At 39.2% G+C, this 16,699-nt stretch overlaps 1 protein-coding gene and 1 non-coding gene across 2 annotated transcripts; one reads left to right on the top strand and one right to left on the bottom strand.

The window, feature by feature from the left end:
* Positions 1 to 249: 249 nt before the first annotated feature.
* LOC110785665 (uncharacterized) lies at positions 250 to 6,040 on the bottom strand. The gene is made up of 2 exons (XM_021990147.2): positions 5,643 to 6,040; positions 250 to 3,019 (listed from the first exon to the last, which is right to left on the bottom strand). The coding sequence occupies exon 2, from the start codon at positions 2,671 to 2,673 to the stop codon at positions 250 to 252; it is 2,424 nt and encodes an 807-aa protein (XP_021845839.2). The 5' UTR covers positions 2,674 to 3,019; positions 5,643 to 6,040.
* Positions 2,395 to 2,503, top strand: LOC130471154 (small nucleolar RNA R71). Its single transcript, XR_008931818.1, has one exon. It is a non-coding gene; the product is annotated as a small nucleolar RNA R71 (small nucleolar RNA).
* Positions 6,041 to 16,699: the final 10,659 nt, after the last annotated feature.

Below are 16,699 nucleotides of genomic sequence, written 5' to 3'. Positions count from 1 at the left end.
TTGGTTTTTGGCTATTTATAGTCAGCTTCTTGATTGGAATAAACAACCAACTGGGTGATTAAAACACTTGTTTGTTACATTTCGAATTATAGTTTATAATTCAGCCTTTTTCTTTGTTTTGGACGCGTTTCCTATTCAAAGAACTGATTGTGAGTCAATAGGTCTTGTCTTGCATTCACGATCAACGAGTTAAAGGTCTAGCTTGTTAACCAACTATCCTTGTTCATACAACGAGTTTTTAAACTCGTATCAGATCACATCCGCATTTATCCATTTAATAATTTCCTTTTGAACAACTTCCCTCATTGAAGGGTTTAACCTTCGTTGAGTTTCTCTAGTGGGTTTAGCATTATGTTCAAGAAATATTCTATGCATGCATAAGGTGGGACTAATGCCTTTTATGTCTACTAAAGTCCATCCTATTGCCTCTTTATAATTTTTAAGCACATTCAACAACTTTGCTTCTTGAAATTCATTTAAAGAACTTGAAATAATCACTGGCAGAGTCTCATTAGCACCTAAATAAACATATTTCAGATTAGAGGGCAAGGGTTTTAACTCTAAAATAGGTGCTTCAACAATAGAAGGAATCAATTTAGGCACAGATAAAGGCAAAGAAAAATAATCATTCTCTTTCACATTAACCACATCAGACGATGCTACAACAGAAGAATAAGGAATTTCGCGCATATAATCAAGAACATCATTTTCAAACAGTTTATCACACCACTTATCAAATACATCCTGAGCCATCCAATCAAAAGCATCAAAAGTATCTATAGAACTGACATTATTAATATCACTTGGGTATCTCATAGCATCAAAAATATTAAATATAATCATTTCCCCATCAAATTCCATAGTTAGATTACCCTCATGAACATCAATTTTAGTCTTAGAAGTTTTCAGGAATGGTCTACCTAACAACAAGGGAACACTATCACATCTATCACCCATATCCAGAACATAAAAGTCAGCAGGAAATACCAATTCATTCACTTGCACAAGTACATCTTCTAAGACTCCTATTGGAAATGCGTTTGATCTATCAGCTAACTGAATAACAATATCAGTTTTAGACAAAGAACCCACATTTAAAGTATCATAAATAGATTTTGGCATAACATTAATGGAGGCTCCTAAATCTAGCATACACCTTTCAAACTTAGAATCACCAATTTTGCAAGGAATACAAAACATGCCAGGATCCTTACACTTAGGGGGAAGCTTCTTTTGGATAATAGCTGAAATATTTTCCCCCATACTTACCTTTTCAGAAGGGCGAAAATGCCTTTTGTTAGTACAAAGTTCCTTAAGAAACTTTGCATAACGAGGTACCTGTTTAATAGCATCAAGAAGGGGAATATTGACTTCAATTTTCCTAAAAGTTTCTAGAATTTCATTGTCAAGACTCTCTTTCTTAGCTTTAGCAAATCGAGAAGGGAAAGGAGGCAAATCTTTAAAACGAGAAACAACAGAATCAGATTCAGTTTTACTCTCCCCTTCCTTTTCGTTTTCACTCTCCTTCACAGTACCCTCACTTTCCACTCTTTCCCTTGATCCAACTTTAGGATTGACTTCTATCTCTTTTTCAACTTCACGACTTTTCATTTTAGGTTCAGTTAACACTTTACCACTCCTAAGTGTGACAGCTTTAACATGACCATTGGGATTAGGGATTGTTTGTGATAGAAGTTTACCTGAAGGTTGAGTTCCAAGATTACTTAGAGAAGTGCAAATCTGACCTATTTGAGTGTCTATGTGATGAAGGTGCGTGTCAGTTTTCTTTTGATACTCAACACCTTGGTTATGGACTTGCCCTATTTGATTTGTTAGTTGCTTAACTAAATCTTCTAGTGAAGGACCAGATTGGGGTGGTGGATTTTGTTGACCATATTTCCTTGATTGATTAGATTGTGGAAGTTGTGGTCTATTTCCATACCTTAGGTTAGGGTGGTCTTTCCAACCTTCATTATAAGTCTGTGAGTAAGGATCATATTTTCTTTGACCAGAATAACCACCTATAGCATTCACATCTTCAGATTGCAATTCAGGAAATTTATCGGTAGGATGAGACTCATTACAACAAATTCCACACACTCTAGCTTTAGACTCATTACTAGCAACAATTTTAGACACAAGAGTAGTTAAAGTAGCAATTTGTTGAGCATTTTCTTGTAATTGATTTTGAATACCACTTAAATCAACTTCATTTACTCTTTTAACATCATTTCTAGAACCATGTTGTTGGGTGTTTTGAGCCATATTAGAAATTAAAGCCCTAGCTTGGGTTGGTGTTTTATCCACTAATGCCCCCCCACTCGAAGCATCTATCATACCCCTATCAGTAGGCAATAGGCCTTCATAAAAGTACTGAATTAATAGTTGGTCACTAATCTGATGTTGGGGACATGAGGAACACAATCTCTTAAAACGTTCCCAATATTCATACAAGGACTCATTATCATTTTGCCTTATGCCACATATCTCCTTCCTGATGGATCCAATTAGACTTGCTGAAAAGTACTTTCCTAGAAAAGTTGATGCCATAACATTCCAAGTCGTAATTGATCCAGCAGGAAGATCATACAACCAATCTTTAGCCAAATCTTGCAAAGAAAAAGGAAAAGCATGCAATCTAATATGATCCTGTTCGACTCCTTCAAGATTCATAGAAGAACAAACAACCTTAAACTATTTAAAATGTCGATGAGGATTCTCACCTGACTTCCCATAGTATTTGGGAAGAAGATTAAGGAAACCTGAATTCAGTTTGAGGGGTTTGTCCAGCTCTGGAAACACAATGCAGAGAGGATCATCTCCCGTATTTGGGGCTGCCATCTCCTTCAAGGTTCTTTCAACCATTTTTGCTCCTTCTAGATTATCCTAGGTTAGTTTAACTTCCTCTGGTTTCTCTTCTTCTGGTTGATCTATTTGAAACGCGTAGATTAATCTCTCTTGATCTATATACTTCCTGATCCGCTTGAGTTTAGAATTAGGTGTGCTGCCGCTCATGCGCCTGAAAAGTGAAAACTTAAAGAGTTAGTTATGTTATGCAGATTAAACGAATGCATACAAACTAATCTGAACATTCTAAAGCTTTGTTTGTTGTTACACTTTTATCTTTTAGGATATGGCTATAGAAAATTTAGCAGTAATGGACTCAAAACATCTTTACAGATTAAATAATTTCAACTTGATTGAGTATGTTCTAAGATCTGCAATAATTTCAACTTGATTGAGTAAAACATTTAATGATAAGCAGGTGCTGCATCTAATTACATGAATTCAACATTAAATGAATCTGGAAGAATGAAAATATAAGCAGCATGTTTAATTCCTAACCCAAGATTTAAACTCTGTTCAGAAATGAATTTTTGAATGACATGATTTCTCAAAATGAACATCCGATTTGATTTCCCAAACAATGATTTGTTTAAAGAATAACTACAAGGATCATGAATTCATTTCAAGCAACAATAATCAGTTAGCAAGAGAAACTAACACCTGAAAACACTATACATTTCTAATGAACAATATGCTTTTATTATAACAGCTACTGCAAATGCATTCAGTAGCCACCGTAAAATAGAATTCAGCAGAATGCATTCAGAAAACAGAAACTCATCACATGCATGCCCCTAGTTACATTTAAAATTGAATCACCTAGACATAGTTGTGCATAGTCTTAGTAATTGCTCTTTGAACTAGAATTTATATATACAAATATCCTCCTTAACACCTCACTGAGAGTGACAATAAAGGGTGATTATGAGATTTAATCAAATAGCATCATAGAGACTAATCAGAATACTTTCAGCAACTTTTAAACCAGATTTTCAGACATCCTTAAAGTTCACATAGAATCAAGCAATAATTCAATGAACTCTAGTTAGACCACTCCATGTAATTTGAGCTCTGACCTTAATAATTCAATGAACAATATGTAGACAAATTCCAGATAATAGTCTTGGGTGATTACTCTTAATGACAATTTCAGCAAGGTAAAATTAAGTTCAGGTTACATTAACATCACCAGATTAACCCTTTTCACTTAATAAAAATATTACTCCAAGAAAACGATTTGATAGCTTGATTACACACCCTAATATAAACTAGCATGGGGTATAACAGGTAATAGCAAGCAGCAACATTGTAATTCAGAAATCTACAGCTATTAAAACACCATGGAAACAATGATCCAGTAGGGGTACTACACATGTAATCTATCCATTTTTTCTTATTATTATTTTCCTTTGAACTCAAGCTTTCCATTGCTTTGCACTCTAGTTTCTGCGTCTAATAGTTGAACTTCAATAGTCAAAATGCATAAGATAGCATAGAAATGCAGAAATTCCAGATTTGGCAGAACATAACATATTATTTACAGAGCTACTCTACTAATAGGGAATTCACTAAACAATTTTAGGAACGAAACCAATGAAATCTACTACTTAGAATTGTAAAAAAAATGTCCCTACCACCTTGAGTAAGCCAAATAACAATCAATAAGAAAGAAAGAAATACGCACATAGCATGCAAAAAAGGCAAAAAGAAAAAAAAAATTTAAGAAACATACTCTAAGCTTAGAAATTTCAACCAACGTTTATTTAGACAACCCAATATCACAAGGACTATTTTTTTTTATATATTATCAACTAAATTCCAAAAGAAAAGTTAGTATCTTAGTTAAACTTTTGAGTAAAGAAAGAGTATAAATCTCCCCGGCAACGGCGCCAAAATTTAATACGGGTCGTTTACCGTATTAAATTAAAAACCTATCTTAGACCTTCAAAAAAAATATTAACAAGTAGTAAAAGGGTAAGAAAGGGTCGATCCCACAGAGAGATTTTTAACTTCCTAAACTCAAAATTTAACACTAAAAAGAAGTATTATACATATACAATATATACACAATATTTACCCTCGCTATTTACGTATTTACATACTTACGATTATGGGGGGTTTATGAAATTGTTATTTGTTAATATCAAAACTAATACTAAACTACTATTCACAAGTGACAACAAACTTGACCGAATTTATCTATAACTCTACTAAAATTAAACTATTGATAATATTAATCAATCAACCTTACGAGATTAATCATTTTAACAACTAGATTAACTGTAGAGCCTAAGATAACAAAGACTCCCTATCTCCCTTACTTGAAATCAAAATTGAACTAAGCCGAAATTGACTCAAAACCAATCTAATTAACACAAATATGATCGCAACTTGTATGAATTAGAAATGGAAGCATTAATAATTAGGAGACCTCATTAGTCCTAATTAATCTAATCACATAAATGACAGATTATTTAGATTGATTTTGCTCTCTAATTTAAGCCAAACCATAATTGCAGACTCAACCTAAATTAGGGACTACTTCACTATACGATTTAAACTAAGCCAAATTGTATAGATAGCAATAATTCACAACCCAACACTTGAAAGATAACAATCAACGTCAAATTGCCATATTAATAATCAAGAACAAGCAAAATTCAAATAATCATTAAATTGAAAAATATCATAACCATAAAGCAATAATAATACCAATATTTCAATCAAAGTATCTCATCAAATTAACAAAGTACTTCAAATAAGTAGTAATATGAACAATTGGGTAAGAAGAATACTTATCAAGTATACTCCCAAGAACATCCGAAAGAACCTCGGCTTCGACCCTGCGATTCACCGTCGACCTTGTTCAACCTTGGAATTGAGACTAAGCTTCCCTCCAATGGTTATCTTCTCTTCACTAATTGCCCAATTACGACTCACTCGAATTTCCTTGCTCTTTGTGTGATTTTCGGCTCGGCTCGGGTCTAGTTGTGTGTAGGGTTGAGATGAGAATTTATATATGACAAACCCTAATTTGAACGGAGATCTCGGAACCAGAAAATCATCCATGTGATGATTGAATAACTGATTACCGTGCTCCGAATTTGCAGCAGATACGCTAAATAGATCTTTAGAGAAGGAGTTTGAATTGGTTGTTGATTTCTAGCGTTTTCCTTCGCTGACTTGCAGAATGTGAGGCTCAAAGAGGAAGATGAGAATTTTCCTCTTGAATATCACGTGTTAGTGTATTCCAATTCACTAACTTTGACTTTTCTAACTCATTTTCCTTAGTTTTCATTTGTCTTGTTTTCCATAGAAAATGGGTTGGGCTTCACCTGTAGTAAACCAAGCATCATTTAGACTATCTTAATAATAAAATGAAATATTAAGAACAAACTATGCTTAACAATATTAAAAGTACTAACAAACCAAATAATAAGTAAAGAATGACTATCTAGCTAAAATAAGGGAATAAATATATGGTAAATAATACACTTATCAGGGATTTTATAGGTGATCAGCCTATGCTAATCTGGGCCACTTCTTAATCTTCAATCAATTAGGCTTATTTGTAGTTTTTGCTAATCTGGGCCACTCCTTAGGCCTTTATTCAATTAGTCTTAAGTTACTTGAATTAGTGTCGTCATATATGCATAAAAGAAAGGCAAATAACATAGGTAGAGTTATTATTTATAGTATTTGTAAGGAAAATTTAGCCAAGTACATCATAGTTTACTACTCTACAGTGACCGTCAGGGGCCTTTTGATAGTTGAACTTAAGGACGGCTATTAATTAGACGCTATCTAAAAGAAGTATTTCTTTAGGTTGTCTGCATTCCAAGTTCGTAGAATAGGCCAACCCTGCATGTCCTGGATGTGGTAGGTGTCGTCCCGAACCTCATCATATATCTCATAGGTTCCTTCCCAGGTGGGAGTCAGTTTCTGTTGCTCATTGGCCCGACCTATGGATTCCATTTTTCGAAGGAAAAAATCTCCAACTTTAAGCATTCGTTTAGAGACTTTCTTGTTGTACTCCCTCACCATCCTTAACTTATACAATTGTTGCCTAAATGCCGCATTTCTTCTGACCTCAGGTAAGAAATCCAGGGCCGTCTTCATCATTTCCCAATTAGCATTCTCACCATATAGCATGACTCGCAAAGTCGACTCACACATTTCGATGGGGAGGACGGCCTCAGCACCGTAAGCTAGTAAGAATGGGGTTTCCCAGTAGGATTCTTAGTCGTGGTGCGAATAGACCATAAAACATTTGGTAGTTCATCAGCCCAAAGGCCCTTTGCTTCATCCAACTTCTTCTTTATCCCCTCAAGGATGATCTTGTTGAATGATTCAACCTGGCTGTTGGCTTGTGGCCGTCCCATAGAGGCAAAGCAACTATGTATCCCATGATCTGCTAACCATTCTTTCAGCTTAGGCGTCTCAAACTGAGGTCCGTTATCAAAGATTATAGGTTGTGGTACTCTGGACCGGGTAAAAACATTCTTCTAGATAAATGTTCTCACATCACTTGTTTTGATGCTTTTGAGGGCCTCGGCCTCAACCCACTTAGTAAAGTAACCGACTGCTACTATCACGCAGCGCCTCCCGCCAGGGGCTGTGGTATATGGTACAAGTAGATCCATCCCCCACTTAGCAAATGGGACGGGGCTAGTGATGGGAGTGAGTGGATGAGCCGGCCTGTGAATGAGATGAGCAAATCGCTGACATTTGTCACATTTCTGAACCATGGTCAATGCATCCTCCCTCGGAGTAGGCCAATAGTAGCCGGTTCTTAAAGCCTTTTCAGCTAGCGCCCGTCCCCCAATGTGTGAGCTACATAACCCCTGATGTAAGTCATCTAATATCTCTTATCCCTTTTCAGGCGTCACTCATCGCAAGAGGGGTCGGGAGAATGACTTCTTATATAGGATTCCATTCCACCATTCAAACCAAGAATTCTCTTCTGTATTTTAGCTGCTAGGCGTGGGGCATCTGGGAGAGTACCGTCAGTTTTATAAGCTATAATGTAATCCATCCAAGTGGAGGTTCGGTCCAAGACGACCACTTCAGGAGTCTTAGTGATGTATTCTTGCTAAATGCTCCATCTTTCTTTCACTTCCCAAAAAACCTAACGTGGAGTATCACAAGAGGCCGAACTAGCCAGGTTGGACAAAGCGTCTGCCTGGTTATTCTCAGTTCGAGGAATTTGGTTGACTTTGAAGCTTTTTAAGTGTTCAATTTCTTGGTGGACCGCTTGCATATATTTAAACATGTTGGGATCTCTGGCTTCATAATCTCCATTCACATGACTCACTTTAAGCTGTGAATCTGACAGAGCTAATATCTCCTGTGCTCCGGCATCTTTACACATTTTTATGCCGGCTAGCAGTGCTTCATATTCTGCTTCATTGTTGGATGTTTGAAAATTGAATCGCATGGCGTATTCATATTGTCACCTTCAGGAGACTGATAAATTATGCCGGCTCCACACCCATTCTGAGTGGATGAACCTTCCACGTAGACTGTCCATCGGGTCTGCTTGTTTTCCTCAAAAGCAGGCCTCGTCATTTCAGCAATAAAATCAGCAAATGCTTGCCCCTTGATGGCCTTTCGAGGTTCATAGGAGATGTCAAAAGCATTCAACTCAATTTCCCACTTGAGCATACGACCAGCGGCCTCTAGCTTGGTAAGCGGTTATTTCAAAGGCTGATCGGTATAAACTACTAATTTATGCGCCAGCAAGTAAGGACGCAGCTTCTTATTTTCCATAAAAAGTGCAAGTGCAAACTTCTCAATTGTGGGGTATTTCAATTCGTCATTTTGTAGCACATGACTCACAAAATAGACGGGGAGCTGGACTCCTTCCCTTTCCGTCAACAGTACCGCGCTTAAAGACCATTCAGAAATAACCAGATACACATACAAGGTTTCACCTTCCATAGGACTGACGAGCCTAGGTAGCGTATGAAGGTGATCTTTTACCCTTATACATGTCGTTTAGCTGATTCTGGCCACTCAAACTTCGATTTTTTCTTTATGGCACCAAAGAAGTAATGACATTTGTCACCGGCTTGTGATGGAAGCATCCTAAAGCCGCCAAGCATTGAGTGAGCCGCTGGACTTCCTTCATGGTCTTTGGTGACATCATATCTATTACTTCTTGCACTTTGTCAGGATTGGCCTCGATTCTCCTTTCATCAATAAGAAATCCTAGGAACTTACCGACCATTACCCCAAAGACACACTTTTTCGGATTCAGCCTCATTCTGTACTTCCGGAGCGTCTCAAAAGTTTCCATGAGGTATGTAAAGTGATTCTCACGCTGCTTGCTTTTCACAATCATGTCATCAATATATGCTTCATTGTTGCGACCTAACTGATTGATGAAAACTGTGTTCACTAATTGTTGGAAAGTTACCGGTGCATTTTTGAGACCAAATGGCATTACCTTGTAGCAATATAATCCTTGCTCAGGGATTTGATGGAAGCCTGAATAAGCGTCCATGAATGACATCATGGCAAGACCAACAGTTGAGTCTACCAGCCGGTCTATTTTTGGCAACGGAAAGCTATCCTTCGGGCACACCTTATTCAAATCTGTGTAGTCTACACACATTCTCCAGGAACCATTTGGCTTTAGTACTAACACCACATTTTCTACCAAGTCTGGGTATTGACTTGGACGAATAAAATCAGCATCCAACAGCTTCTTGACTTCTTCGGCCGCAGCCTTATTTCTTGCTTCTCCATGATTTTGTTTCTTCTGACAAATAGGTTTTAGAGTGTCATCTACATTGAGTTTATGCACGACCACATTTGGATCAATGCCTGGAATTTCTTCTACAGTGAAAGAAAAGATGTCATGGAATTCTCTTAGGAGAAGGACCAGTTCTGCCCCAAGATGATCGTTAGGAGAAACTCCTAGCACTGTCCTATCTGGACGTGTTTCATCGAAAACAATCTCATAATGTCCTCCGACGGGTTCAGGCCGCCTAGCTTCCATATGAGCCGTACCAGTAGTAAAAGTTTCCTTTTTGACTTTGACCTCTGTATCATCTAGCTTCCTTTTAGAACCGGCTTTTCCTTCATGAACATTACTTAATCCCCAAGCTTCAGGATTTAAGGTAGTCAGGTGAAGGAAATAATGCCCTTGGTCCAAGTATGCATTAAATGCTAAGTCTAATAAATGCGGTTTAGTATTAATTAATTATACAAGTTAATAATTCAGTGAGATCAAGTGAACTGTATGCCTAGCTAGAGGCCCTTCAGTTCAAGTGGAATTAATAATATTAATCCACAGCTTACTCTTGACTGAAACCGTAGGGTCACACAAATAGTACGTGAACGGATCAAGTATTTAAGTGAATTAAATACTCCATTTATGGATATTCGGAATAAATGGATCTCGGTTCCAGTGCGAGCTGAAATCGTCAAAAGGAAAATTATGAATACTCCGGAAACGATGATATTGCCGGAAACGGAAATATGGATCGTATCGGAAATATAAATAGTATCCAAGTCGTAGATGTTGCCGGAAACGGAAACATGGTACGTATCGGAAAATATTATCCGAAATGGAAATATGGCCGGAATCGGAAATATTGCCGGAAACGGGAATATTGCCGGAATCGGAAATATTATCGGAATCGGAAAAAAATTTCGGAATTGGAACTATTAAATATTTGTTCGAAAAGGAAAATTATTCCGGAATCGGAAATATTTAATATTGTTCGAATAGGAAATGAATTCCGGAGTCGGAAAATAAATCGGAAGCGCGAAATAAACATCGGACGAGCTTGCTAGACGCAATGCCCAACATGAAGCTAGGCCCGCACCTAGCGAAGCCTGCGTAAGGCAAGCAAGCACAGCAGCAGCCCGCCCCACCAAGGCAGGCCCAGCCAAGCGCAAGGCAAGGCCAGGCCCAGCCACTGGTGAGGCAGCAGGCTGGCCGCGCCCACGCATGGGCCGCGCTAAAGCTATTGGGCCGTGCGCGCGGACAATGCCCTCGTGGGCTGTTCGTGTGTGTGGTCGATGTTCGTGCAAGCTTTGAATCCTTAGTTGCTTAGGATTTGTCCGGTTAGATGATTTTCCTAAAACTACTAGAGTTAGTTGTTTAACTAAACACTAAAAACAAAGGTTTAATTTAAGTCTAATTCTAATTGAATTAGATAAATTGAATCCTAGTAGGTTTCTAGTTCCGATAATCCCACCCTATAAATAGGTATGAATAATCACAATTTATATATCATATTCTCAAGTATTCATATAGTTTTAAGATACTAAGCTTAATAATTTGCCAAATAATTAAGTACGAATAACATAAAACCTTAGGCTAAATTCTAGTTAATTGAATCTAAGGCGGATCCGAACGTGCTGTGTACTATCTACGAAGGGACGACACTTGGAGTCCTAAACTTGTTCTTGTTCGGTTCGGGAGCAGCTAGGGAAGGCACGCGTCACATGTATGTATCCTAGATTATGCTAATTGACTATGTGGCAAATAATTTGGATTCCTGGCTTTATTGTTTTTCCACATGAAATATATGTTTTATATTTGTCATAACATAACATCAGGTAACAATCTCGAGCCTGCTGCTGATCACCATGGATAGTACCAACCACCCCTTTATCACAAACATATTTCATCAACATGAGTGTGAGTAACGGCTACTGCCTTCGTCTGATTCAATGTGGGTCGTCCCAGGATGATGTTGTATGCTGTTAAGTCTTTCACAATAAAAAATCGAACATTTAGGTTCCTGCTTTGATGTCGTCCCCCTACTCGTAGTGGCAAAGAAATAATGCCCTGAGGATGAATTATGGTTCCTCCAAACCCGATGATGGGGTAATGAATCTTTTCAATTGTTTTAGGGTCATGTTCAAGACGGTTGAGACATGCCAGACTAATAATTTCTGATGAACTTCCAGTGTCTACCAGGATGTTGGCTACCTTCAGCTTTATTATCAAGGGATCGTCATGTGGGGCTGCTATCTTTCCCCTGTCAGTCTCACAAATTTCTACCTTTGGGAAGTGATCCATGGGCGCTTTTCCAGATAACATGAGCTGTCCCAGCCGACTCGCATAATCCTTCTGTCCTCTTATGTTTGGGCCTCCAGCGGCTAGGCCTCCAGAGATGACTGCCACACACTCTGGATATGACGGTATGGGGGTGATTTTCTTTTCTTGTAGAATTTCTTTCCAGACCTGCTGTCATTTGTACTGATGTAAGTTTTCAGGAAGCCTTTGGCTGCTAGCCCATCAAGGGCCCTACGCAAGCTGTTGCAATCCTTTGTGTCATGACCCACATCACAATGGAACTTGAAGTAGAGGGTATTTCACTAGTCTCAACTGGCGACTTCATATGAAATTGACGCTCGATCTCATACTTGGTACTGATATCTAACAGTATTGTGTAGAGATCAGTATTGTATTCAACTTTCTCCTTATCATAGGGTCGTCCCCTCTTCTGTCCCGGTGACAAGTTGGATCGATAACCCTTCCCTTCGATAGCTTAAGTTCCATTCGGACGGTTGCTCTTTTTGTCAGATTTTTCTTTATGTTGGGTGTTATCAGACGCCTCTGTTCCCTTGGATTCTTTTGGGACGGAACTGATTTCAGTGGCATGGATGAAGGACTCAGCCTCGTCCAACGCATCAGCCATGGTTCTTTTACACTTTTTGACCAAGTTAAACTTGAAGGATCCTTTCTTGAGCCCTCAAAAGAAATTATCAAAAGCTACTCCATCCGGAAAATCTGGTATTTGTCCTGATTCCAGGTTTAATCACCGCACATAGCTACAAAGGGACTCATCTTTACCCTGCTGATATACGTCCTAAATGCATACTCGTCTTCTTTTCCGCTTTGTAGGCCATAAATCTTGCCGAAAACAACATTTCCAATTCAGTAAAAGTATTAATCGTACTGGCCGCCAATTTTTCAAACCACTTTGAGGCGACACCTTTCAGAGTAGCAGGGAAGTACTTACACCAGGTTGCTTTAGTGGTTCCTTGAACATACATGTGATGACGGTATGCCAGAAGATACACATCAGGGTCTGAGGTGCCATCATAAGCATCAATAGCCGGTGGCTTGACCTTGGGTTCTTTCGGAGCATCCATAATAACAACACAAAAGGGAGTAGTATAATTTAGTATCAGCCCAGCTACCCCTTGCTGAATGTGACAGATGGGATCTTATCTTCTTGCTTGAGATGGCCTACGCCGTCCACTATCTACATGGCTCATGGTGGTTCTTGCTGGACGTCGAGAGAGCGAAGCCAAAGGAGCATCGTCCATGACGGGGGTTGAACCTGTCTGAAAGTTCTGTTTCACGGGGGCGTTTAGGCTGAGATGTCGGTGTCCTTCTGGACGTTCCAGGATCAGGACGAGTAGGTACCAAAATACGACGCGGGGCCATTGGTCGATGCAAAGTCCTTGTTCACTCAAAACGTCTATCTCGCTCGTCATTCCGAGGTTGATACTGCCGGCAGACATTTGTCCTGGTGGCTCCATTGAAGAATGGTATCCCCGTCCTGTGAGAGTGGGAGCGGATGGTTCTGATTTCATCTTTAAGAGTGTCCATCTGCACCTTAAATCCGACCAAGATGTCCTTTAGCTGGCCAGCTGATACTGGCAGATCTGGGTTTTCTTCCATGATGGTGTCGGCATCTTCCCTTAGGTGTCCACCCGGCGGGGTTGAGTTTTGGCCAGCGTCTTCATCCTCAATTATCACTTGTTTTGGCCGCGGCTGATCAGGTGGTGGACTAGGGAGGGAGCCTTGTCTCGCAGAAGGTGAATTCCTGTCATCCCTCCCTCGAGGAGGATGGTCGTCTGCCGTGGTGGCTCTATCTGGCCTGTCATGCTGAGTGCTTTGTGAGTCACCAAAGTGTTGGGCGTCTACCATGATACCTTACCTCCCCACAGACGGCGCCAAATATTGTGGGAGTTTTTCCGTAAGTTGTTGACGAGGAGGTATGCGGTCCTAGATGGAGCTCGGCCCAAGTCACGTCCGGTTACGTCATGCAAAACAAGAATATTCCCGTAGAATATTCCCGCCGATGCTTAAGTAAGATTCGGGGTTGATACGGTTATGGATGAAAGTGATAGTCTTATGCTAGCAATTGGAACCAAAACTGATTTGGGTTCAATGGCTCATTTTGTGTGCATGGTGACTTGGATTGAGTGAGCTCGTTATATGGTCCTTATTATCAAGGTGGTATGTTAATCAAACTGGTCCGTTTAATCACATTGGTCCGCTTGTTTAAACAGATTGTACGCACTTATTATTTTTAATTGCTTTGGTTAAAGTCGGTTTAATAAAGGGATATTTGTTTAAATCCCCAATTTAAATTCAGTCATTACTTAGCTTTGATTATTGTTGTGTGTAAGGAGAGTTTTAAGCCTTTGTAACCTCCAATTTAGTGACTGAATTAGGAGGCTTTAGAGCTTGTAACTGCCAGTTTTAAAGGCTCTTAAATGGCTCTTAATTAGCCGTTTAAAGCTCTTGTAGCTGTTGGTTTTTGGCTATTTATAGTCAGCTTCTTGATTGGAATAAACAACCAACTGGATGATTAAAACACTTGTTTGTTACATTTCGAATTATAGTTTATAATTCAGCCTTTTTCTTTGTTTTGGACGCGTTTCCTATTCAAAGAACTAATTGTGAGTCAATAGGTCTTGTCTTGCATTCACGATCAACGAGTAAAAGGTCTAGCTTGTTAATCAACTATCCTTGTTTATACAACGAGTTTTTAAACTCGTATCATTAGTGGTATCAGAGCTGCTGTTCGTGTGATCCGCCCAAAAAAAAAAAAAGAAAAAAAAAAAAGAGTTGTTGTTCGTATTTCTTACAAACTGAAATATGGATTTTGATGATCCTGACTTTCTACAACATCTCCAAGAAGCCTTGAAGAACGTTAGAGATGGGGGGTATCGTAGGCCTCCTAGGCGTGATCTACGGGCTATGGATGAATTCAAAGTCACCGAACTTCCTGAATTTGTTGGTGGAACAGATCCGGAAGCCTATTTGGAGTGGGAGCGCAAAATAGAGAGAATGTTCGATTTCAAGGACATTGATGATGAGAAGCGTTGCAAATATGCCATATTGAAGCTAAGACGAGGGGCTTCATTGTGGTTCGAGGGACTGAAATCGAAGAGAATACGTGAAGGGAAGGAAAAAATTACCTCTTGGGAGTCTTTCAAACGTAAGCTACGTAAAAGGTATGTGCCAACAACTCATAGAATAACAACTTATCGTAAAATTGCCGAATTGAGGCAAGGAAAAATGAGTGTGGCTGAATATATTGATGAGTTTGAAAAGTTGTCCTTAATGGGAGAAATTGAGGAAATTGAGGAACAAAAACTGTCCAGATTTTTAAGGGGTCTAAATTATAATATTGCCAATACCGTAGACCTTTATCCATATTCTGATTTTGACACTCTTTGTGGACTTTGTTTAAAATTGGAAAATCAAGGGAAGGAAAAATATGGGGGAGGGTCTAGTATGGATGGGAAAGCCAAGTCTTGGGCTAAATCCGAACCTAGCTTGAAACCAAACACATCACCTAGTACCGTAGGTTCAAGTAATTCTACGGCTGCCCCTAAACTATCTAACCCAACCAAAGAAACAAGTCTGTCCAAGGTGCGTTGTTTTAAGTGTCAAGGGTTTGGGCATTATCAAAATGCGTGTCCAAATAAACGAGTAGTGACCTTGAGAGAATCTGTTGAATGTCGTGAGGAGTTGTTTGAAGAGGAAAAGAGGTTGGGGGACGTATTTGTGTTTGATGAGATTGGTGATGAGGAGGAAGAGGAAGGGTATGAGGCTCCAATTTATGACACAAATCTGGTTCTTAGAGCGCTACAAACTCAAATTTCACCTACTGATCTAGACCAACGAGATCAGTTGTTTCATACTAAATGTCTAGTGAAAGATAAGTGGTGTAGTGTAATTGTTGATGGGGGGAGTTGTACCAATGCTGCTTCTAGTGAAATGGTGTCAAAATTAGGCTTAATCACTACTGCCCATCCAAGGCCATACGCACTCCATTGGCTTGATGATGGTAATAGTGTAAAAGTGTCGAAGCAAGTAAGGGTTGGTTTGACTATGGGTTCGTATGTGGATGAAGTTCTTTGTGATGTTATTCCTATGGATGCTTGTCATATTTTGTTGGGTCGTCCTTGGCAGTTTGATAGGGACGTGATTCATAAAGGGAGAAGCAATGAGTATGAATTGAGAGACAAAGGCAAGAAAATTGTGCTAAAGCCTATGTCATCTCAAGCGGTTCGATCGATGAGTGTGAAACAAAAGAAAAAGCCGAATCTCACCATGTTGGCTAGTGAACGAGAAATTGAGAAAGCTCTTGATCATGGAGAGTTGGTGTATTTGCTCGTGGCTAAGGAGAGTCCAATTGAAGGCCAAAATTGGAAAAAAGGCAGTCCCATTGCCGAATTACTGTTTGAGTTCAAGGATGTATTTCCGGATGAATTACCACCAGGTTTGCCCCCTATTCGTGGTATTGAACATCAAATTGATCTTATTCCAGGAACTTCTTTGCCTAATAAGGCTGCCTATCGTTGCAATCCGGAGGAAACAAAGGAATTACAAAAGCAAATTGATGAACTTGTGAATCGAGGCTATGTTAGAGAAAGCTTGAGTCCATGTGATGTTCTGGTGTTGCTTGTACCTAAGAAAGATGGAACATGGCGAATGTGTGTTGATAGTAGGGCTGTGAATAACATTACCATCAAGTATCATTTTCCAATTCCGAGACTTGGTGATATGTTAGATGAGCTCCATGGTTCGAAGTTGTTCTCAAAAATTGATTTGCGAAGTGGTTATCATCAGATTCGGATG

Source organism: Spinacia oleracea, chromosome 3 (assembly GCF_020520425.1).
Source record: "Spinacia oleracea cultivar Varoflay chromosome 3, BTI_SOV_V1, whole genome shotgun sequence".
Classification (NCBI taxonomy): domain Eukaryota; kingdom Viridiplantae; phylum Streptophyta; class Magnoliopsida; order Caryophyllales; family Amaranthaceae; genus Spinacia; species Spinacia oleracea.
Note: the sequence above shows the minus strand (reverse complement) of the source record. Positions and strands in the feature narration are given on the sequence as shown.

Coding starts and splice junctions, on each gene's coding strand:
- LOC110785665 (XM_021990147.2), bottom strand. CDS start 2,673: ATGAATCTTGAAGGAGTCGAACAGGATCATATTAGATTGCATGCTTTT.